We start from the raw sequence: 25,643 nt of genomic DNA, 5'->3' as shown, positions 1-25,643 counted from the left end.
TGGAAAATAGGCATTGCCTTCCACAGATATTGCTTTTCTGACTGAGTGTTTCTCATTAGGTCATATGTCACAGGAGCAGAATAGGAAGCATTTGGCCCATCAACACGACTCCGCCTTTCAATCGTAGCTGATCTATCGTTCCCTCTCAACCCCATTCTCCTGCCTTCTCCTGTAACCTTTAACACCCTTAATAGTCAAGAATCTGTTAATGTACACCTTAAAAATACTGAATGACTTGGCCTCCACAGCCGTCTGCGGCAATGACTTCCACAGATTCACCACCCTCTGGCTAAATAAATTCCTCCTCATCTCCTTTATAAAGGCACGTCCTTTTATTCTGATCCTCTGGTCCTAGACTAGTGGAAACATCCTCTCCACATCCACTCTATCCAGGTTTGTGCCTTTATAATTGATATGATTTGTTGCATTATTCCTCCTCCTTGTTAACAGCCAAATGAAGACATCATTCATTTTTTTGTGTGTGCTTGCATTTAATGGTTGCAGTTGGAACAGATCTTGGCAGCGGTGGGTCCCAGAGGAAGCATTGCAGAGGGAGCTGGTTGTGACTGACGAGGTTCATAATTGGCCTGCTCTCCACGCAGTGGCTGTGATTCCAAGCATGCACGCAACAAGCTGCCAGTCTGAAATTCTGATGCAGGATTAACATCCTGCAGCAAGTTATTTGCATCAGAGAACAGCAGCAGCGATGAATCAGTCCAGTACTTGTAGCATCAGCTCCCCCGCCAACACACATCGATGCAACTTGCCCGTCCCCGCCAAGCGATCGTGGGCAGTGCTGGAGCTTTGAAGCATTATCACAGGCGTAAGACGTTGAGAGATCTGAAGGCAGCAAAATCGCAGGATAAGTATCATCCGTGCAAACTCACCGGCTGGAAAACCTGTATCCCAGATAATGAAAGGCCTGGATAGATTGGGCTGGGAGTGATCCAGGGGATGATTGGGTTGACTAACGTATGAGGAGCTTTTGATGGCTTTGGGCCTGTGGTTTTGTTTTGTTTAGAGATAACGTGTGGAAACTGGCCCGTCGGCCCATCGAGTCCGCGGGCGCTGACCAGTAATCAAATACTAGCACTATCCTACACTCTAGGGACAATTTGCAGAAGCCAATTAACCTACAAACCTGCACGTCTTTGTGATGTTGGAGGAAACCGTAGCACCCGGAGGAAACCCACGCGATCACAGGGAGAACGTGCAAACTCCGTACAGATAGCACCTGTAGTCAAGAACGAACCAGGGTCTCTGGCGCTGTTAAAACTGCAGCTCTACCACCGCTAAGCTTTTCCCCGCAGCATGGTTCTATTTTCAATGGTTCAATGATACTTCATTGTCATGTATGTAGGTGCAGTGAAATTCTTTTTTGCATTCAATTGAGTAAAATCTTACGAGATATAAGCACAATCACAGGCAAATACAAGAGTGGATTAAATAGTATATTACACTGAGGCAGTGCACAAGAGTCACCACGTTTTCACCGACATCTTTCATCCTTTCAAAGTTTCAAAGGTCCTAAAAATGTGGAGTCTGTAAGATAATGAAGGTTCCTCTCTAATGTAGCTGTGGCTGTCTCTTGGGGTTTGTCAAACCATCCTCCCTACCATTGACTCCATCTACGCTTCACGCTGCCTGAGCAAGGCCACCAGCATAATCGAGGACCAGTCCCACCCTGGTCACCCTCTCTTCTCCCTTCTCCCATCAGGCAAGAAGTGTGAAAACGCACACCTCCAGATTCAGGGGCAGTTTCTTCCCAGCTGCCATTAGGCAACTGAACCATCCTCTCAACAACTAGAGAGCGGTCCTGACCTCCCATCTGCCTCACTGGAGACCCTCGGATTATCTTTAATCGGACTTTACTGGACTGTATCATGCATCAAACGTTATTTATTCCCTTTATCACGTATCTCTACATTGTGGACGGCTCGATTGTAATCGTGTATAGTCATAGAATTATAGTCACACAGCAGGGCAACAGGCCCTTCAGCCCAACTTGCCCACAACGACTAACATGTCCCATCTACAGTCGTCCACGTGCTTGCTCACTGGTTAGCATGCAACAAAAGCTTTTTACTGTACCTCGGTACACGTGACAATAAACTAAACTAACTAACAAACAAAAAGTGGTACAGTTGGGTTTAAATGGAGTGATATTTCATTTCCATTATCCGCTATTATCCAGAGATCTGCAATTAATGTCATAACTCTTATTTTTGTTTATAACCAGAGGCAGCTTTGGCATGCAGATAAACCCGCTAGGAGCCCACTCTAACTTGCTGCCACTTCAGAGAGCTGCAGTCACTCATCTCTATAACCATCAGATCTTTGAGTCTGATGGGAAGCTAAAGATTTATTTTCAGTGCTTTATTGCTATTGTTGCAGGAAGATCCTGTCCCTTCAGGATAGAGAGCCACAGCGAAAGTCAATTAGCTAAATGATTGAATTCAAAACAAGTTACTGGGGAGGCTTCAAATCCAAAATAACAGAACATAGAACATAGGGGAGTACAGCAGATCAGCCTTCAAGGTGGCATGGTGGCACTGTGGTAGAATTGCTGCCTCACAGCGCTAGAGACTCGGGTTCGATCCTGACTACGGGTGCTGCCTGTATGGAGTTTGCACATTCTCCCTGCAACAGTGTGGATTTTCTTTGGGTGCTCCAGTTTCTTCCCACATCCGTAAGAAGTGCAGGTCTGTAGGTTAATTGGCTTCTGTAAATTGCCCCTAGTATGTAGTATGCGAAACTGGGATAACATAGAACTAGTGAGATTGGGTAATCAATGGTCGGTGTAGACTTTACGGGCCAAAGTGTCTGTTGCCACGCTGTATCTCTAGACTAAACTAATGGAATATGCCATTCGGCCCACAATGTCTGTGCCCAACATGATGCCAAGACCAACTCTTCTCTGCCTGCACATAGTCCATATCTCTCCATCCCTTGTGTGTCCATGCACCTATCAAAAAGTCTTGAATGCCAGAAGTCCCCGATGGATGTAAATACTTAATGAAATGCCGACCGCAAGAACAGGAGTATGGAGGATGCCATCTCAACAGCACTTTACTCCGCCCTCTCCCACCTCGACAACAGAGGCACTTACGTAAGAATGCTGTTCATCGATTACAGCTCAGCATTCAACACCATTATACCATCAAAACTGATCACCAAACTCGTTAACCTGGGCATCGACCCCTCCCTCTGCAACTGGATACTGGACTTTCTAACCAACAGACCCCAGTCTGTTAGGTTAGACAAGCACACCTCTTCAACCCTCACCCTGAACACCGGCGTTCCACAGGGCTGTGTGCTGAGCCCCCTCCTCTACTCCCTCATCACCTATGACTGCACACCTGTACATGGTACTAACACCATCATCAAGTATGCAGATGATACAACGGTGATTGGCCTCATCAGCAACAACGATGAGTCGGCCTACAGGGAGGAGGTCCAGCACTTAGCAGCATGGTGCGCTGACAACAACCTGGCCCTTAACTCCAAGAAGACCAAGGAGCTCATTGTAGACTTCAGGAAGTCCAGGGGCGGCACGCACACCCCCATCCACATTAACGGGATGGAGGTGGAACGTGTTTCTAGCTTCAGGTTCCTGGGAGTCAACATCTCCGATGACCTCTCTTGGACCCACAATACCTCAACTCTGATCAAGAAGGCTCACCAGCGTCTCTTCTTCCTGAGGAGACTGAAGAAGGTCCATCTGTCTCCTCAGATCCTGGTGAACTTCTACCGCTGCACCATCGAGAGCATCCTTACCAACTGCATCACAGTATGGTATGGCAACTGCTCTGTCTCCGACCGGAAGGCATTGCAGAGGGTGGTGAAAATTGCCCAACACATCACCGGTTCCTCGCTCCCCTCCATTGAGTCTGTCCAAAGCAAGCATTGTCTGCGGAGGGCGCTCAGCATCGCCAAGGACTGCTCTCACCCCAACCATGGACTGTTTACCCTCCTACCATCCAGGAGGCGCTACAGGTCTCTCCGTTGCCGAACCAGCAGGTCCAGGAACAGCTTCTTCCTGGCGGCTGTCACTCTACTCAACAACGTACCTCGGTGACTGCCAATCACCCCCCCCCCCCCCCCCCCCCGGACACTTATTATTATTTATTCAAATCATTTGCTATGTCGCTCTTCCAGGGAGATGCTAAATGCATTTCGTTGTCTCTGTACTGTACACTGACAATGACAATTAAAATTGAATCTGAATCTGAATCTGAATCTGAATCTGAATCACAGTTCAACGTAGGAGTTAGCATTTGATGACGTCCATCTTCTCTGTCAATGAATCAGTATCTCAACACATCAGTAGCTCAGCTTCCTAGGTCTTGGTCTCCATACCTTTGTTGCTTCCTACGTTAAAATCTCCCACAATGTAGGATGTTAGCCAATTACCAGGCTTTGTCCCGCTCCCACCTCTCTTTTCCAGCTTTCCTCTGCTCCATCAGACAGAAGGGTCCTGACTCGAAATGTCATCTGTCCATTCATTTCACACTGTGTTCCTCAGCACTTTGTGTTTTATATTATGACAATGCTCCTCAATAAAGGCTCGGATTGGCTCTGAAACGGGTGAGTAGATTACGATAAGCGCTATGCAGAATCAAAATCTTTTGAAAGTAGCGTATTGCATGAGATGACTAGTAGTAATAGTATTACATGTAGCACTATTACAAGTAATAGTGTACCATACTGATCGAGCTACTGCTTCACAGCAACTGAAACCTCGGATGTTGTCTGTGTGGAGTTTGTCAGTCCTCCCTGTGACCGCGTGGGTTTTCCTCTGGGTGCTTCGGTTTCCTCCAACATTTCAAAGGCGTGTGGGTTTGTAGGTGAATTGGCCCTCTGTAATGTTGCCCCTCATGTGTAGGGAGTGGATGAGACAGTAAGATAACATGGCATTAGTGTGTGAATGAGTGATCAATAGACTGCCTGAACTCGGTGGGCAGAGGACCTGTCTCTCTCAATTATAGATAGAATCATAGCACAAACAGAGGCCCTTCAGTCCTGCTCATCCAAGCCGACCAAGATGCACCATCTACACCAGGCCCACCTGCCCGTCCTTGCCCATATCCCTACAAACCTTTCCAATCCGTGTAGTTATTAAAGTGGCTTATTAAGTGTTTTCCTTGGCCATCAGTTGCCAGCTCTTTTTTATTCTGTCCTTTTCTGATCTCCCCCCCCCGCCCCCTCTCCTTTCAGTCTGAAGAAGGGTTACGACCCAAAACATCACTTAATCCTTTTCTCCAAAGATGCTGCCTGACCCGACGAGTTACTCCAGAACTTTGTGTCTATCAAGTGTCTTTTAAATGATGTTATAGTACCTGCCTCAACTACCTCCTCTGGCAGCTCATTCCGTATAGCCACCATTCCCAGTCTGAAAAAGGTGATCCTCAGGTTCCTATCAAATCTTTACCCTCTCTCACTTTAAACCTACGGCCTCTGGTTCTTGATTCCCCAACCTTGGGTAAAAGTCTCTGTGCATTCACCCTATTTATTCTCTCGTGAATGAATCAATTTGTGGCACAGCGGTAGAGTTGCTGCCTCACAGCTCCAGTGACCCAGGTTTGATCCTGACCACGGATGTTGTCGGTAGTGAGTTTGTACATTCTCCCTGTGAATGCGTGGATTTCCTCCTGGTTTTCCAGTTTCCTCCCACATTCCAAAGACTACATCGTTAATTGCCTTCTGTAAATTGTCCCTAGTGTCTAAGATGGAACTAGTGTCCAGGTGATAGCTGGTCAGCGTGGATTCAGTGGGCTGAAGGACCTGTTTCAGCGCTGTATCTCTAAAACAAAATGAAATATGTGGCCAGTAAAATAAAAACAAGAGCCAGAGCAAAGGTGTGATTTCTTTATCCATTTAATCAATAACAGTGTGTTTGGTTCATCCCACGCCTGGCTTTTCACGTTGTGAATACAGCTGAACATGTACATGTACAAGCCAAAAGCAAACACATGAAGAGGAATGGGCGGCTAGTCATTTTCCGCTCCTTTCCAGTTCTGGGCTGTCCCAAGTTAACGGAAATGGCTTTAAAAACCTGGCATTTCTCAGTCACGTTTTGAACGAGCTGTGAAATTAAAAGTTTTGCCTCTTAAGCATGACAACGTTTTCCTGTGTGTCCTGAAGATGCTAAATGTGCTTAGACTGTTCCAACTCCCCCATTCCCCTCGCTTCCTCACTATCAGGGTCATAGTCATACATAGTGGAAACAGGCCCTTCGGCCCACCCTACCCAAGTTGACCAATCCACAATGTTTGGCCCATAACCCTCTAAACCTGTCCTATCCATGTACCTGTCCAAATATCTCTTAAACGCTATGATAGCAACTGCTTGACTTCCGATTCTTCTTAGGAGTTGGACTGGATCTTTTCCTCTTCCCTGCCTCAAGCTAATCTCCATCAACCCTGGTCATCTTAAAACACGGGGAAGGGAGGGGAGGGGAAAGGGTTGGGGCTGGCTTCAAAGCAGGAAACACACTAGTTTAAAGCTGTCATCACGGGCAGGTGAGAGGTCATCAGGTGGAGAAGTAGGTCGAAGGTCATTGGCCCGTCCCTCTCCTGACAGTGGCGTGCCCAGTGTGAACATTCAGAGGTGCTACAAAATGCTGGGGTAACTCAGCGGGTCAGACAGCATCTCTGGAGAAAAGGGACAGGTGACATTTAGGTTCGAGACCCTTCTTCAAACCCTACAGTACTGAAGGATCTGAAGAAAGGTCTCCACCCAAAATATCACCTATTCATTTTCTCCAGAGATGCTGCCTGACCCGCTGAGCTACTTCAGCCTTTTGTGTCTATATTCGGTATAAACCAGCATCTGCAGTTCCTTCCTACACACTGAGAAGTGATACACAGTCAGGAGAGGTGATGTTTCACATGAGATGCAACATGGGGACCCGGTTATACTTTAAAAGCAGAGGATTCCCCCCTGGTTTCCTGGGCCATGGCTGACCCCTTGGTGGGACACTCCTAGAGAACAGACCGTTGCACGCAAACTTCAGAGCACAAATCCCCATGAGCTCGCTATGCTGCCCTGTAAACTCTCAGCTGGCACATAAACCACCCTGGATCCCTCTTCACCTACTCCATCCATCCCCCCCTCCACATCCATTGACTGCCACTTATTACTGTTTGTGGGATCTTGCTGTGTGCAAATTAGCTGCCATGCTTGCGACGTTACAACGATCACTACACTTCAAGAAGTACTCGATTGGCCGTAAAGTGCTTTGGGATGTCCTGAGGTTATGAGAGGCGCCGTGTTAAGTGCAAGTTTTTCTCTTTAGTCTGACTAACTATTTGCTGAAATCTCGACTAAGCTATTTACAATTTGTTGCTCGCTTGGACAGTTCTAAATGACGAAGGACAACACATACGCAGGGAGTAAACCAAAGTCAGAATTCCACTGATTCATTTCCAGATCTTCAAACAGTGGCAATAAATAACCGATCTGGATTTCTACCAATAATGAACAAACCATTCAAATCCGAATTCAATAAACCGGAAAATTAAACTGATGAGAATTAACTCTCTGAGGAGGAATTGCCCCATTGAGCGACACTCACTTTTTTAATGGGTCAATCTTTGTATCATTCAGATGCCCGACCCACATTAAATGGAGTCAGTTGGACATCTCCCTTAGGGTTTATTTTAACAATTATATCAATATTGGACACATTACAAAAGAATATTAAGATTCAAAGTGCTGGACTAACTCAGAGATCAGGCAGCATCTCTGGATAACATGCGTAAATGATGTGTCAAATTGGGATCCTTCTTCAAAACATCACCTCATAGAGTCATACAACATGGATTAACAGGCCCTTCGGCCCAGCTTGCCCATGCCGACCAACGTACTCCATTTATACTAGTTCCACCTGCCTGCGTTTGGCCCATATCCCTCTAAACCTTTCCTATCCATGTAACTGTCCGAATGCCTTTTAAGAACATGGTCATGTTCTCCAGAGATGCTGCCTGACCCACTGAGTTACTCCAGCACATCGTGTCTTTTTTTGAAAACCAACCTTTGCAGCTTGTTGCTTCTACAATATTAAGGATCAATGAGATTGCTCAGCCCGAGAGCATTTAGTTTTAAGATGACCTTGTCTTTATCTTGTGAGTCTCCCAAAAAACCTGGCTCTCTGGTAAAGGCTGACCCACAAAGTAGGTGCTCATTACTTGGCTTTCCGTGACTTGTCATTCATATTGAGTGTTAATAGTGCAATGCTGATCACATTAGGAAGGTACGCTCTATTGGAGGTCTTTGCAAACACAAGAAGACCTTCCTTACTGGTAACACAGCAGCAGAATGTTCTTTCAAACTGGACCAAACAAACGTGAGTTGTTTTCTCCAGAACGCCAGAGGTTGAGGGGAGACCTGATAGAAGTATATAAAATTATGAGAGACATACCTTGGGTAGATAGTCAGAATTTTTTTCTCAGGGTGGAAACCTTTAAACTGAGACCATAAGACCATAACACATAGGAGCAGGATTAGGCCATTCAGCCCATCGAGTCTGCTCCGCCATTCGATCGTGGCCGATCTATTTTTCCCCCTCATAAGCTCATAAGTGATAGGAGCAGAATTAGGCCATTCGGCCCATCAAGTCTACTCCACCATTCAATCATGGCTAATGTATCTTTCCCTCTCAACCTCATTCTCCTGCCTTCTCACCGTAATATTATCGCCCTTCCTAATCGAGAACTTATCAATTTCCGCATTGGGGAAAAGTTTAAAGAAGATGTGCAGAGTACGTTTTTAACACAGAGAGTGGTGAGTGCCTGGAACGCGCTGCCATTGTTGGTGGTGGAGGTAGATACGATAGTGGCTTTTAAGAGGCTTTTAGATAGGCACATGGATATACTGGGAATGGATGGATATGGATCACATGCAGGTGATGAGAGTATCTTATCTTGGCATCATGTTTGACACAGACATTGTGGGATGAACGGCCTGTTCCTGTGCTGCACTGTTCTATGTTCTATGATTAAACCAAACCAAAAGAAACACAAGACTTAATTGAAGACAGCCTGAGAACTATAGAGATTTTCACCTCTAAACAGTAATGCCACAGGGCGCCTGTAGGGTTTCAGCAAGGTGTTAATCATAAGGACAACTTTTGACATTAGGCGTTACTTTAGACTTTGGAGATATAGTGCAGAAACAGGCCCTTCAGCCCACCGAATCCATGCCGAATAGCAATCACCCCGCACTAACCTACACACCAGGGACAATTTACATGTTTTTATTCTGAGGCCAATTAACCTACAAACCTGCAGGTCTTTGGAGTGTAGGAGGAAACCGGAGCACCCGGAGAAAACCCAGGCGGTCACAGGGAAAACGTACAAACTCCACACATACGGTACCCGTGGTCAGGATGGAACCTGGGTCTCTGGCGCTGTAAGACTGCAACTCCACCCACTGCGCCACTGTGCAAACACGTGAATATATATTCAAGAACAGAGAAGGCAATGATTGTATAATGAAATGTGCACACGAAATGTATTCCAAAGTCACAGTGCTAATGAGATTGTCCGAGATTTGAATATTGCGTGGGAAGGGATTTTTAAGGTACAGGAAACTAAAAGAGCTAATCGTGCAAATTCTGGAACAGCCTCAAGTTGTAGCTTCAGATGCTTTGCAATTAGGCTCATGTATTGAGTAGACATTTAGAGAATTTGCATAAAACACCCATGAATTGCAGATAGCTGGCAGTTCTCAGCAAGCAGTCAAAGGAGGCACGTGGAACTGCAGATGCTGGAAACATGAATAAATCACAAAGTGCTGGAGGAACTCAGCGGGTCAGGCAGCATCTGTGGAAGGAATGGACAAACGACATATCGGGTCGGGATCCTTCTTCAGATAGATGGAGACTCCATATGCTTATCTCCCATCCCTGAGGCTGTTTTTCCTTTTATTCCCCATCCTTTCCCCCGTCCCCTTTCACCTATATCCTTCCCTCTGGATTTACATTTCACTCTTCTCATTATCAGACACCTTTTTGTCTCCTTTTTACTCCACCCATTTGCCTATTAAAATCCCCTTACCTGTATCCACCTATCACTCACCAGGCTTTGTCCTGCCACTACCTCTCTTTTCCACCTTTCCTCCCCTCCCCTCACTCCAATCAGTTTGAAGAAGGGTCCTGCCCTTTCCATTCCCTCCACAGATGCTGCCTGACCCGTTGAGTTCCTCCAGTACTTTGTGTTTTGCTCACGATTCCAGCACCTGCACTTCCTGGTGCCTCCATGTTACCGCGAGAATGTGGTGTCGCTGCATGTTGGGGAACTGTCAAGGAGATTGCAAGATGTCTTGCACCCTCTCCACAGACTTGGGACATGGCTGCGGAGAGATTGCAATGATCAAGGGGCTTCCCGACCAAGTTTCTTCCCTTCCCTTCCATTATGAGAGGGAGTTTTGCTTTGTGTTGCAACACTTTCCGATGAGGCCCTGACAGACCCATACTACTTTCTCCGAGGTAGCACCTGAGCTTTCCCACCACCTTACTAATGTGCGTTCAACATCAGACACTGCCGATTCACCTGAACCACCGTTCCATTCCAATTGCATCCGCTTTTTAAGCAATATATTGCATGCAGTTTCAGCAAGGTTGCAACATGCAAAAAACGTTGAGTTATTTACATTGTGAAAGGTTCCACTCAGTACGAATTACACTTCCTGCCGTTAAAAAAAAAAACCTTTTAAGGGGAAGATCACCACAATTCACAGAAGGTGGGCTATTTTCGTTTTAAAATTTAAATGTACATTTTTTTTCTCTCCCTGATAAAAACGAAGTATATTGCCGGGGAAACCAGTTGTTTCTGTTTTCTTTCGATTCTCATCCAGTAATGATGGTGATTGACGTGGGTGCATCGTAGATTCCTTTGGCCCTCAAGGGTGTTGTGTTGCCTCTTCGAACTTTGCCCTCTTCACTCCACCCTACGACCTCTGTTACAGGCAGAGAACGTAGGTCATGGCTCTTAAGCGGGTAACTTAGTGCCTTGCCAAGTCTCCTGGTCACATCCCGTGATGTCTTGAGATGTTTTTACAGGGGAGGAGATGAGGCAAGGGTGAAGGATGTCCAATACTGTGTGGATTCCATTTCCTTTTGCTGGCATCAGCCTTGGTTTTGCTTATGTACATGTTTCTGAAAGGGTGAGGAGGACCTGCAAACTTGATCCCAAATCCAAGAAGCTGGTTTATTTCCTGCAGGGAAGACTGATGCCCACCTAAAACTGGATAGACGTCACCAGTGTTTCTACTGGGAAGATTAAGACTCGATGTAGAATTAGTTACTGGGAAACGCAGAGGGAGTTCAGAAAAAAAAACCTTTCTTCCCACAGAGAAATTAAACTCACAATAAACAGAGTGAATATATAGAGTCATAGAACTACACAGCATGGAATTAGGCCCTTCGGCCATAGACAGACACAAAGTGCTGGAGTAATTCAATGGGTCAGACAACATCTCTGGAGAAAAAGGTTAGGTGGCATTTCAGGAAACCCTTCGGCCAAACTTGTTCATGCCAGGCAAGTTGTCTTTCTGAGCTAGTCCCATATGGCCCATATCCCTCCATGCACACATCCAAAAGTCTTTTAAATGTCCTAATTGTACCTCGTCTACTAGTACCTGTGCCTCCGTATGAAAAGGTTGCTCTCCCAGTTCCCCTTTAAATCTTACGTATGAATTTAATGGGAGCTGACTGAGCTGATGATGGTGATGGGAAAGAGATGGAGGGGTGGGATGGGACTCAATGTGAGGCTTAAACACCAGCATGCAAGAGAGGGGCTGAGTGGACATTTTCTGTGCGCTACTCTCTGTTTAAACCAACTCTTTCACTTTGGCTGGGGCTGTAACGTCACTCTTACATTAAAGGAGTACTTCTGTTATTTGTTGTCTCTGTGGAAACTGTGTCAGACCTGGCCTGTTATAAGCAGTATGGGTCGGCATCATTTTAATAAGCTTCTAAATACCAGGGCCATGTTGGGTGGCACAGTGGTGCAGCGGGTAGAGCTGCTGCCTCACAGCACCAGAGACATGGGTTCAATCCTGACCTCGGGTGCTGTCTGTGTGCGGAGATTGCACATTCTCCCGGTGACCGCGTGGGCTTCCTCCCGGTGCTCCGGTTTCCTCCCGCACCCCTGTTGGTTGGTAGGTTCAATGGCTGCTGTAAATTGTCCTCTGGTGAGTGATTGAGGGGGTAGAATCTGGGGGGAGTTGATGGGGGTGTGGGGAGAATCATGAGGAGCAGAGTAAAGAAGAGAGAATAAATAGAGTCATACAGCGTGAGAACAATCCCTCCGGTCCAATTTGCAGATGCCGACCAACATGCCCCATCTATACTAGTCCCACCTGCCTGCATTTGGCCCATATCCTTCTAAACCTATGCTATCCATGTACCTTTCTAAATTATTTTAAGACATTGTGATAGTACCTACCATCCTCTGTGTGAAAAAGTTACCCCTCTGGTTCCTATTAAAACTTTTCCCCCTCACCTTAAACCTAAACCCTCCGGTTCTTGATACAATCTTTTATGGATGGGAAAGGTTTGGAGAGATATGGGGTAAATATATGCACATGGGACTAGCCTCGATGGGGCATCATGGTTGGCATGGACGAGTTGGGCCGAAGGGCCTGTTTCTGTGCTGTATGACTCCAGGAACATTTCTGGTAGCAGGCTTTCATCAGATTACTATCCCCTTGTTCCACTGGCCATGAGATGGAGGGTAGAAATTGGAACAGGAGGGGGCGCAGGTGAGGTGGTTTAGAAGGTGGAATTTGTGGGGAGGGGTGAGAGAGCGGGTGCAGTGAAAGGCCTGGACAGAGTGGATGTGGAGAGGATGTTTCCACTAGTGCGAGAGTCTGGGACTAGAGGGGACAGCCTTAGAATAAAAGGACATACATTTAGAAACGAGATGAGGAGGAAGTTTTTATGTCAGGGGATGGTGAATCTGTGGAATTCATTGCCACAGACGGCTGTGGAGGCCATCTTTGGGTATTTTTAAAGCGGAGTGACAGATTCTTGATTAATAATGGCATCAAAGGTTAAGGGAAGAAGGCAGGAGAAGGGGTTGTGAGGGAAAAATAGATCAGCCGTGATTGAATGGCAGAGTAGACTTGATTGCCAAAATGGCCTAATTCTGCTCCTATGACATGTGAACTAAGGTATGGGAAGAGATGTGGAGAAGGCAAGGGGAGAGCGAGCCGAGGGTGTTGTTATTGCAAAGAAAATACTTCAACTGTCCTTTGAGAATTGGCCAGTGAGGGGAATATAAATAGCATGAAGCCGTTTCCAGAGTAGGGTTTGCATCAGGTGCCAGGCATCAGGAAATACAGTCCTTCAGGAATCAGCTACGGGGGTACAGATGCTGCCTTGGTGTGTTTAACTGTTGAGGTGCCAAGGGATGAGATGGAGGTGCCAGCTGCTATGTATTGGCTCTGATGCCCCTCCCACACTACAACCCAGCCACACCCCAAGCCTGAAAGTCTATCCTCCTCTATAGGTCCAGGGCCATTCTCATAGATGGTAAGGAAAGAGGGCTGGGATGTGGGCAATGTGGAGAGCACGCACTGGCACGGCTGTTACAAGTCAGTCCATGTAAATCAAGTGAGGAAGCAGGTCACTGGACACACAGGATGTTGAAACCTTAAGCAAGACACAGGCAAGTGCTGGAGGAACCCAGAGGGTCAGGCACTATCTGTGGAGGGACAGGTATGACAGGTACATGGACAGGTACACAGGTGGGATATGAGCCAAATGCGGGCTGGTGGAACTCGTGTAGATGGGGCAGCTTGGTCGGCATGGGCAAGTTGGGCTGAAGGGTCTGTTTCCGTGTTGTATGACTCCATGGCAGCGTTTCAGGGTTGGTATCCTTCTTCAGACTGATGGTATTAAGGGGAGAAAGATGGAAACCAAGTTATGGGGGCGGGGCAAAGGCTCCAAGTGATAGGTGGATACAGGTGTTTGGGGTGTTTGATTGGCAGAGGGGTGGACTGAGTGACACTGTGAGGAAGTGAGTAAGATTGTCACTTATTCCACCCATTGCCAATGAAACACCACTCGTACGCACCTATGGTTCACCCAACCCCATCAGATCATCTCAGTCTGAAGAAGAGCCTCAACCCGAAACGTCACCTTCCATGTTTTCCAGAGATGCCGCCTGACCCACTGAGTTACTCCAAAACGTTGTGTATATTTTTTCATTAAACAGCATCTGCAGTCCCTTGTGTCTCCATCATCAGATCATTGTCATACACAATGTGGCCAGCACTTTCAATAAAGACATTGGTGGTCGACTGCTGTGGGTTGCAAAGGATTCAGTAAACAAAGGGAGCTCCTTCCTCTGCGAGTGGCGGGTTTACATTGTACCAAGCAGAGCGTGATGATGAGCATTTGATGGTACTGGGACTGTACTCGCTGGAGTTTACAAAGATAAGTGGGAACTCATTGAAACTTACCAAATAGTGAAAGGACTGGACAGAGTGGATGTGGAGAGGATATTTCCACTAGTTGGAGCATCTAGGACCAGTGGGCACAGCCTCAGAATAAAAGGATGTACCTTTAGAAGGGAGTTGAGGAGGAATTTATTTTGTCAGAGGGTGGTGAATCTGTGGAATTCATTGCCGCCCATGGCGGTGGAGGCAAAGTCATTGGATAATTTTAAGGTGGAAATTGATAGATTCTTGATTAGTACGAGTGTCAGGGGAGAAGGCAGGAGAATGGGGTTGGGAGGGAAAGATAGACCTGCCATGATTGAATGGCGGAGCAGTCTCGATGGGCCGAATGGCCTAATTCTGCTCCTATGACTTATGAACATCTGAGTGCAGATGGCAGTAATGAGGACGATCGCTGCAGAAGAGATGAAATTCATGCTGCATCGGGACCGTTAGTTTAGTTTTTAGTGTAGAGATACAGTGCGGAAACAAGCGCTTTGGCTCGCCGTTCCCTCAAGCGACCAGTGATCACCCCGTACACTAGCACTATCCTACACACGAGGGACAATTTACAATTTTATAGAAGTCGATTAACCAACAAGCCTCATGTCTTTGGAATGTGTGAGGAAACTGGAGCACCCGGAGAAAGGCCACACGGTCATGGGGAGAACATACTGTACAAATAGCGCGGTTATCGGGATCGAACCCGGGTCTTTGCGCAACTCTCCTGGTGTGTGACCGTGCCTGTCAGTGCCGTTACGGTTTGACCTCCCTGATGATCTCAGAGAGGAGACGGCCTTGAAACAGAGCTGAGGTCACTCGTGTGGGGAATTAAATCAGGAGTGAGACAGAGACTGGTCCGTCACACTTAATCTTGGAAAGAGCTCAGTTTCAGAGTGTACAGAAAGCAGTGCAGTCAGATATGCAGGACAGGCAACTAATTAAACTGACAACATGAATATTAATTCTCCCTCTCGGATGATGCCTTGTTATTCATGTCATCCTGAGTAGACCAAGGAATTTAGTGCACAGTCCGTGTTGGCAGAAAATGATGATGACCCCAGACAGACTGCTGAGACAGGAACGAGTTTGCTAAGTAGAGTAAGTGGAGGAATTAAAATGGATGGAAGCTGAGCAGAGAGTTGAAGGGGGAAAAAAACCCCAAAGTGAGTTAAATTACAATGGTGTACCATTTCAATTTGCAAGTCAATGTCACGGAGACATAAGGAACTGCAGATGCTGGTTTACAAAAAAAGGGCAGAAAGTGTTGGAGTAACACAGCAGATCAGGAAGGACATGGATAGACGATGTTTCGGGTCAGGACCCTTCTGCAGATGTATTAGGGAATATTTGGGAAATGTCAGCTTGGATCAAGATTAGTTGAAGGATAAATGTTGCCACAGGACATTGAGGCAAGTCCTCTTGATCTTCTTTGTCATAATGGGACGGCATCTGTTACATTCAGGCATTTGCGATACTTGCCTTCATTGTTCACAATAAGGAATCATCTACAGGGGTGGGTGAATTTTCTTCAGAGGATCGATACCTCGTGCCCAAAAGGCAATGCTTTTTAAGACAGGGGTAGGTGGATTCTTGATAAGAAAGGGCTTCGTTAGGCAGCAACATCGAGTTGAAGATACAAGGAACTGTAGTAGGAAGGAACTGCAGATGCTGGTTTAAACCAAAGATAGACACAAAATGCTGGAGTAACTCAGCGGGACATGCAGCATCTCTGGGATAGAAGGAATGGGTGAGGTTTCGGGTCGAGACACTTCTTCAGAACTGTAGATGCTTGAATCTTTAGGAAACACAAAGTGCTGGAGTATCTCAGTGGGTCAGGCAGCACCTGAGGAGAGGATGTCCCAATCCAACATGTCGGCTGTCCATCCCCTCCACAGATTCCGCCTGACCCGCTGAGTTGCTCAAGATTCCAGCATCTGCAGTTCCTTGTAACTAATGGTCAATAGGCAGGATGGCAGAAGGTTGTCTTCTCAGTCACGTGATTCTAGACTCAAGATAAAGAGTTGGCCATTAGAGTCAGAGATGGGGAAATTTTGTCACAATGAGGTTCTACCTGGATCTACCTGGCCAAGAAGCGGTGCACTCGATAAATTGAATAGACAATAGATAATAGGTGCAGGAGTAGGCCATTCGGCCCTTCGAGCCAGCACCGCCATTCAATGTGATCATGGCTGATCATCCCCAATCAGTACCCTGTTCCTGCCTTCTCTCCATATCCCCTGACTCCGCTATCTTTAAGAGCACTATCTAGCTCTCTCTTGAAAGTAGCCAGAGAACCGGCCTCCACCGCCCTCTGAGGCAGAGATTTCCACAGACTCACAACTCTCTGTGAGAAAAAGTGTTTCCTCGTCTCCGTTCTAAATGGCTTACCCCTTACTCTTAAACTGTGGCCCCTGGTTCTGGACTCCCCCAACATCAGGAACATGCCTCTAGTGTGTCCAAACCCTTAACAATCTTATATGTTTCAATAAGATATCCTTTCATCCTTCTAAACTCCAGAGTGTACAAGCCCAGCCGCTCCATTCTCTCATCATATGGCAGTCCCGCCATCCCAGGAATTAACCTACGCTGCACTCCCTCAATAGCAAGAATGTCCTTCCTCAAATTAGGGGACCAAAACTGCACACAATACTCCAGGTGTGGTCTCACTAGGACCCTGTACAACTGCAGAAGGACCTCTTTGCTCCTATACTCGACTCCTCTTGCTATAAAGGCCAACAAGCCTTTCGCTTTCTTCACTGCCTGCTGTACCTGCATGCCCACTTTTATAGACTGATGTACAAGGACCCCCAGATCCCGTTGTTCTTCCCCTTCTCCCAACCTGACGCCATTTAGATAGTAATCTGCCTTCCTGTTTTTGCTACCAAAGTAGATGACCTCACATTTATCCACATTAATTCAAGATTGTAATGGTTGCTATTCGGACACAAAAGGAATTGGTGGATGTAAGGAAAAGTCGGAATACGGGTCCTGCACCGGAACATCACCTATCCATCCATGTCCTCCGGAGGCGCAGCCTGACCCGCTGAGTTGCTCCAGCACTTTGTGTCTTTTTCTTTCATGTGAGGATTAGCTGGAAGGTGGACTCGTGATACATGATCAGCAACAACCTCAACAAAGGGCAGGACCGGCGAGAAGGGCAGAATGGCCTACTCTTCCAGTTCTTACATTTTATGGTGGTTCCTCCATTAGAATCTCAACACATCTCATAACCTCCCCTATATTCCACACTGATTGCTAACAAGCTTACGAAACCAATCTTCTCCTTGCCTAGTCCAATGCCAACCTTAATGAAACTAGTGAACATCCAGAAATAATGGAGGATTTTACTACTTCCATTTGTTCTATCATTATGATGGCTGAAGCAATTTCTTGCTCTGTTGAATAAAAATATTTATTATACTTTTTTATAGTTAATATATGTCCTTTATAGCTAAATTTAATTTCATTATAGTTAATAAAAGGTTGGAAATATTCCAGCTGCCTTTGTTGTTTATTCAGCCTGATCCAGGACCCCTATTTAAATAACCACTTGCACATATATTCAGTAGGAGCTTGTTATATTAAGCTTCAAGAGGGGATGTGATGGCTTAAACGCTGCATAAACTGTTGTTTGGAATTCTATATATAAAACCCATCTTTACTCCTCAATTACTTTCCAGTACATAACTCACTTTGTGATGTTGTTTATTTGAAATAAAAGCTGTACCACACAATTAGATGTCTCATGACTCAGTATTTCTTTCGCATTTATAAATCTTTCAAACCCCAACCCTTAAATCCCTTAATTCCCACCCAGTAAATCATTCTGCAAATCTATTATTCCTCATATAACCCACCCACCCACCCAGAAAGCTTGAAGGTGGAGCTTCCTTCAATACTGCTGGGTATCTAGCGTACTGCATATAACCCACTCGTATTAGCCATCGAGTCAATTAGCGGGGAAAAGGGCCCTTCGACCCAACCTGGCCATGTCAACATAGATACTCCATCTAAGCTAGTCCACCGGCCCGTGTTTGGGCCAAATGCCCCCAAACCTTTCCTATCCAAGTATCTGTCCAAATATCTTTTAAATGTAGTTACAGTACTTGCCTTAACCACCTTCTCTGGCAGCTCGTTCCACATACCCACCACCTCTGTATGAGAAAAGTGCCCCTCAGGTTCCTATTAAATGTTGCCCCTCTCACCTTAAACATACGTCCTTTCATTTTATTTCATATAAATATATTATTCTATGTATAGACCACCCAAACTCAAACACCTTGACTGGAGAGAGGCTGTCCCAATCCTACGTATCTAACTGTTTTCATTTCTGCACAAAAATCACTTGAGTGAAAAAGTTGCCGCTCAGGTTCCTATTAAATCTTTCCCCTCACACCATACCCCTACGTCCTCTAGTTCTTGATTCCTCTACCCGGGGGAAAAAAGATTGTACGCTCACCCTTCCTGTCCCCCTCATGATTTTACATATCTCTACAAGATAACATCCTAGCCTCCCACACTCCAAGGAATAACATGGTTTGCCAACCGTTCTCATCACTCCAGCATATCCCAAAGAGCTTTAGAGTAACATGGATATCATCTCACTGCTGTTTGGCAGAGCTTGCTATGTGAAAATGTTGCCCCTCAGGTTCCTATTAAATATTCCCCTCTCACCTCAAAGCTATATCCTTTGGTTCTTGGTTCCCCAACCCTGGGTAAAAGACTCTGTGCATTCATCCTATCTATTCCCCTTATGATTTTATGCACCACAGTAAGATCACCCTTCAGTCCTATGGTTCTTGATTTCCATACCCTGCGTAAAAGAGTCTGTGCATCTACCCTATCTATTCCCCTCACCATCTAGATCACACCTCATGGCTCTTGATTCACTAACTCTAGGTAAAAGACTCAGTGCAATCACCCTATCTATTCCCCTCAGGGTTTTTTACACCTCTATAAGATCACCCTTCAGCCTCCCGTGCTCTGCTGCTGATTCATATGGACGTTCAGGATGAGCGGCTGATATCCATGCTTCAATCATCATCCTTGTGGTGTTGGAGGTTCATTGAACCTTATCAACTACACTAACTTGAACCCCGGGTCCTGTACCACAGGCTTCATTGGCACCATGCTCTTCCCCAGACCTTGCCCACAAATTGCAGCAGATGCCTGGATGATTGAAGAGGGAAAAGCATCTTGCATTGGCATTGAAGGAGAGGGGACCCTACAAGAATTACAGATAAGGCCATACATTCAGCAACATCATGGCTACACTGTAGAAACAAGGAACTGCAGATGCTGGTTATTAAAAAAAGACACAAAGTGCTGGAGTAACTCAGCGGGTCAGGCAGCATCTCTGGAGAACAGGGATAGGCAATGTTTTTGATCGGGACCCTTCTTCAGAGACTCAGCAATCCAGAAACAACATATATCCAAGTTCCCCAGAGATGTTGCCTGAACTACTGAGTTACTCTAGCACTTTGCATCTTTTTTTGTAAACCAGCATCTGCAGTTCCTTGTTTCTTTAAATCTTTTTTCTTTGTGCCTTTTTTTTTCACACCTACACTTGTGGGCAAAAAATCATGCTTCCACCGAGACCATTCTTTGGTGATGTCACCAATCTCTAAAATAAGAGAGCAAACTGCTCACAAGTAGGTAAATGAGAACATTTTGGGCCAAGGGTTCAGCAACATACATCTAGCAGCCAATTGAGGTCCAATGGATGGGTTAATATGTGATGATCAGATGGAGTCAGGACAGAAACCGGAGCACCCGGAGAAAACAGGGTCACAGGGAGATCCACACAGATAGACAGCACCCGAGGTCAGGATCGAACCCGCGTCTCTGGTGCTGTGAGGCAGCGGCTTTACCAGCTTTTACCAGCTTTTACCGGCTTTACTATTGTGCCGACCTAATGGAGGGAGAAGTCAAAGGAAATGCCATCTACTTCCCACCAGCCAACTGTCCACCAAGGCAGAGGCAGGGTCACCCCTCAAGCAAGCATGTATTGGACATCCTTCACTTGACCCTATCTTAATCCTTTTTGGTTTCAGTTCGACTGAGACTGAGAGTCCATTACGTTGTGTGAGATGGTCTGGTATGTTCTGGTTGTGGATGGAAGTTGGTTGGCCAAGTGTGCTGACACCATGGACTACCGAGTGTGCTTCTGCTGGATGGATCCACCACGATGGACCGGTTCCTCAGGTGAGAATACAATGAGGGGGGTGGCTGGCAAACAGAATCCCATCTTCTGGTCTAAGGTTTTCACCGGTTGAGAAGCGAATGAAAGACCTCTACTTTCTGAGGGACATTTCTTTTTCTAATTTCGGGTAAAAGCTAAGTTCTTTTATTTGCTAATTTATTTAACGTTTCGTAGCTGAGTTTACCACAAATGTGTGGAGTTCTGCATGAGAAAACAATGAAAATCAAATCCTGATTTAATTATTCTCCTTCAGGCGAAGATCATGGCTTCATCAGTTAATGTGGAGGACTCACTTGTTCATAATAATCCTCCCGTCTCGAGTTTAAATATGCAACTTTGCTGTGTTTGGTGCTGTAAATTGTGCCTGTGGTCGAGTTCAGATTCCCAGTCCCCGCTCTCCTGCTATGTACACTCTTCCTGATTCATGACTTTTCCTCCGTTCATGGTCGGCGTTCCCGAACTTTTCCGCGAGCGCGCGGCTTTATCCCCGATTTCGTGCATCGACGGCTCCCTGTACATGCAAACTGCAAGAGAGGACGGGACAACAAGGGAAAGGGTTAACAGGTCAATCTCTCATTAACGCAAAAAACACAATGCCTAGCAAAAATCCCCCTTCCCGCCTCTGGCTGTATTGAGACTTTTTCTTTATGGGGAATGGTTTAATTCTTTAGAAACAAGGAAATGCAGATGTTGGTTTACAAAAAAAGAGACACAAAGCGCTGGAGTAACTCAGCGGGTCTGGCAGCCTCCCTGGAGAACATGAATAGATGACGTTTCGGGTTGGAACCCTTCTTCAGAATAAAGTTTCATACAGTGTGGAAACAGGCCCTTCAGCCCACCGAGTCCATGCCAACCAGTGATCAATCATACTCTCGGGGACAATTTACAGATGCCAATTCACCTACAAGCCGGCAAATCTTTGGAATGTAGGAGGAGACCGGAGCAGCCAAAGAAAATCCACGCGGCCACAGGGAGAATGTGCATACTCCGTAAATACAGCACCCGTGGTCAGGATTGAACCAGGGTCTCTGCCGCTGTAAGACTGCAGCTTTATCACTGTGCCACAAATTGATTAATTCATGAGAGAATAAATTGGGTGACTTTTGCCCATGGTTGGGGAATCAAGAAGCAGAAAATGTAGTGTTGAGGTGAGAGGGGTTGATTTGACAGGAAGTCTTTTCATACAGAGGGTGAAGGGTATATGGAACGAGCTGCCAGAGAAGGTGGTTGAGGCAGGTACTATAGCAGCATTTAAAAGACAGTTGGACAGGTACACGCATAGGAATGTTTGAAGGGATATGGGCCAAACACGGGGCACGTTGGACTGGCAAGGATAGGATATCGTGGTCGGCATGGACGAGTTGGGCTGAAGGGCCTCTGTCCGTGCTGTATGACTCTATGATTCTATCCATGACTGAGAGACACAGGCCCTTCCACTGTGCCACTGTTAGAACCTAAACTAAACCATTCCCCACACTTGTTCTCTAACTTCCCTCTCGAATTCTGCGCCCTCCTTTCCAGCACATTGGTTTAGTCATCTCCCTGTCCAGAACCACAAGCTGACGCTTGGCCTCAATTATTTATCTCTGCGAACTTTTGCTTCCCTTTTACTGTCTAAAATCTCGCCAACTTCTGCTTGACTGAGCTCCTCCTCCAGAGTGCTCTGCAATATTGTTTGCTGCTCAATGATAAAGGATTTATGCAGCCCCCTTTTTGAGAACCATGAGGATATTTAAAGAGTGCTTTCATCTGTTTGCCCATTCGTGCAAGGTAATCATTTCACAGGGCAATAGAGTCATACAGCCCTTCGGTCCAACTTGCTCATGCCGACCAAGATGTCCCATCTACACTAGTCCTACCTGCCCATGTTTGGCCCATATCCCTCTAAACATTTTTTTTCCAGTTAGCTGTTCAAATATCCTTTAATTGCTGTTATAGTACCTGCCTCAACCACCTCTACTGGCAGCTTGTTCTATATACCCAGCACCCTCTGTGCGAAAAACATGCCCCTCAGGTTCATATTAAATCTTTCTCCTCCCACCTTGAACCTATGACCCCTAGTTCTTGATTCCCCAACCCTGGGTAAAAGTCTCTGTGCATTCACCTTATCTATTCCCCTCATGATTTTATACACCTCTGTAGGATCACCCTTAATCCTCCTGCGCTACAAGGAATAACGTACTAGCCTGCTCAACCTCTCCCTGTAGCTCAGGCCTCCAAGTCCTGGCTACATGCTCATAAATCTTGTCTGAACTCTTTCCAGCTTGACAACATCTTTCCTCTAGCAGGGTGAGCAAAACACATTACACCAATACACCACTGACAATGGATGAATCCACCTTTGAAATGGGCATCTTTTATATTTGTGGTCGGCACGGTGGCGCAGTGGTAGTGCCGTTACCTCACAGCGCCAGAGGTCTGGGTTTGACCCTGACTTGGGTTGCTGTCTGTACGGAGTTTGTACGTTCTCCCTGTGACCGCATAGGTTTTCCTCCAAGTGCTCTGGTTTCCTCCCACATCCCAAAGACGTGCGGGTTTGTAGGTTAATTGGTTCCTGTAAATTGTCACTAGGGTGCAGGATAGAACTAATTTGAACAGGGGATCGATTATCGGCGTTGGCTCAGTGGGCCGAAGGGCCTGTTTTCATTTTGTGTCTCTAAACTAAACATATCTACTGATGGAATGGTACCTTCATTAAAAAATCTCATCCAAAGAAACTACCTCTCACAGTGCAGCATTTATTGACTACTGTAATAGGAGTTTGGAGATTTGCTCACAAGTCCATGGAAGGAGAATTGATTCTGTAAGCTGTTTAGCAGAGGTCACAGAATGATCACAACTGGAATGAGAACATTCAGCCAATTAACTCCAAACTATCCCTATGTCAGAGTAAACCAGTTAGCAACGCTCCCCCTTTCTTTCCCCTTAGCCCTGAAAATTATTTCCCTTTTCATACTTAGTCAGGCATTGAGTATAAAAATCGTGAAGTCACGTTGCAGCTGCATAAAACACTGGTTAGACCGCATTTGCAGTGCTGTGTGCAGTTTTGGTCACCCCTTTACAGGAAGGATGTGGAGGTTTTGGAGAGGGTGCAGAGCAGCTTTACCAGGATGCCGCCTGGATTCGAGAGGATTAGCGATAAGGGGAAGTTGGGCAAACTTGAATTGTTTTCTCTGCAGCATGGGAGGCTATGGGGTGACCTGATAGACGTATGTTAAATTATAAGAGGCATAGATAAGGTAGATAGAGAGAGAGGAAATGTCAATACCGGAGAACATAGCTCTAAGGCAAAAGGGGGAATGTTCGAAGGAGATTTACGAGGCAGTTTCTTTATACAGAGAGTGATGGGTGCCTGGAGCACTGTTCTAGATGAAATAGAAGCAATTATGATGGCAGCATTTAAGAGGTATTTAGACAGGCACATGAATAGAAACTGAATGGACAGATATAGACCACATGCAGGTAGATGTGAAGTTTAAATTGGCATAAAAGCTGGAGTAACTCAACGGATCAGGCAGCATCTCTGGAGAAAAGGTATAGGTGACGTTTCGGGTCGAGAAACCTTCTTCAAGATTGAGAGTTGGGGGAAAAGGGAAACGAGAGATATTGACGGTGATATAGAGAAATATAGAGCAAATGAATGAACGATGTGCAAAAAATTAATGATCATCAAGGAACCCTATCCATTGTTGGCTGTGGGCTGGGTGTTAATGAGTTGTACAGGCAATGAAATTCACCAGGACGATAGTGAAACTAGTACAATGACTAGGGTGGGGGAGGGACGGAGAGAGAGGGGATGCAAGGGCCACTTGGAGTGAGAGAAATCAATATAGATAAATTGGCATCATAGGGGGCACAGGCATTGCGGGCCGAAGGGCCTCTTCCTGTTCTGTACTGTTCAATGCTCTGATAGCTATGGAACCGAGAATTTGGCCACATTCACACAACCCGCATAAAACGGTGAAGATGTATATTGTGGGAATATGTTGTGTAATTGTTAATACTCTGAACAAATGTGTCACTCACTACTATATGCAATGACATCAAGCTATGCCAACCATTCAGCCACAGAGGCTCTACTTGTCTCGTTGAAGGGACGTAAATAATGTCCCATAAGCCCATTACACAGAAAGCATTTCACCCAGAGTTCTCAGAAGAGATTCTTTCAAATAATAACCTTTAAAATCTGTTTAGCTTGAGTGTGAAAGGCAGCTGCATCAATACTGGGGATTAAATTCATAAATCAGCCGCTCCTACTAAATAAGCAATTTGGCAGCTATCAATCGAATTAATCTGTTCTTCTGCCCCAATCCTCAGTAATACCCTGGATGTTCTCACCATAAGACCAAAAGACACAGGAGCAGAATTAGGCCATTCAGCCCATTGAGTCCACTCTGTATTTCAATCGTGATGATCAATTTTTCCCTCTCAATCTGATTTCCTACCTACACCCCATCAACTGACGCCCTTACTAATCAAGAACCTATCAATCTCCGCCTTAATAACACCCAATAATGGCCTCCACTGCTATCTGTGGCAAGGATTCACCACCTTCTGGTGAAAGACATTTCTCCTCATCTTCATTCCAAAGCTACGTCCTTTTATTCTGAGGCTGTGCCCTTTGGTTCTAGGCTCTCCCACTAGTGAAACCCCCCTTTCCACATCCACTATCTAGGCCTTTCATTATCTAGTAGGTTTCAATGATAGTGCGAAGAAAGGGCCCGACCCGAAACGTCACCAATCCTTTTTTCTCCAGAGACACTGCCTGACCTGCTGAGTTACTCCAACACTTTTTGTCTATCTTAGGTTTCAATGAAATTTCCCCTCATCTAAACTCCAGTAAGTACAGGCCCAAAGCTGTGTAATGCTCCTTATATGCTAACCCAATCATCCTTGGGATCATTCTTGTAAACCTCCTCTGGACCCTCTCCAACGCCAGCACATCCCTCCTCAGGTAGAATGCCTGTGGTCTTTTACCTCCATTCTTCTTCCT

At 45.9% G+C, this 25,643-nt stretch overlaps 1 protein-coding gene and 1 long non-coding RNA gene across 4 annotated transcripts in view; both read right to left on the bottom strand.

Moving 5' to 3' along the window:
- Positions 1 to 10,690: 10,690 nt before the first annotated feature.
- Positions 10,691 to 12,067, bottom strand: LOC116979858. The gene is made up of 2 exons (XR_004413791.1): positions 11,880 to 12,067; positions 10,691 to 11,843 (listed from the first exon to the last, which is right to left on the bottom strand). It is a non-coding gene; the product is annotated as an uncharacterized LOC116979858 (long non-coding RNA).
- A 7,904-nt stretch (positions 12,068 to 19,971) lies between these two features.
- The window catches only part of fgf12 (fibroblast growth factor 12), a 132,828-nt gene continuing 127,156 nt past the window's right edge, over positions 19,972 to 25,643 (bottom strand). For all 3 annotated transcript variants that reach the window (XM_033031757.1, XM_033031756.1, XM_033031755.1), the window contains exon 6: positions 19,972 to 21,174. In XM_033031757.1, the coding sequence (XP_032887648.1) occupies positions 21,053 to 21,174 (122 nt within the window). In that variant the 3' untranslated portion in view covers positions 19,972 to 21,052. The remainder of the gene's footprint in view (positions 21,175 to 25,643) is intronic.

The sequence above is a fragment of the Amblyraja radiata genome, chromosome 13 (genome assembly GCF_010909765.2).
Source record: "Amblyraja radiata isolate CabotCenter1 chromosome 13, sAmbRad1.1.pri, whole genome shotgun sequence".
Classification (NCBI taxonomy): Eukaryota; Metazoa; Chordata; class Chondrichthyes; order Rajiformes; family Rajidae; genus Amblyraja; species Amblyraja radiata.
Note: the sequence above shows the minus strand (reverse complement) of the source record. Positions and strands in the feature narration are given on the sequence as shown.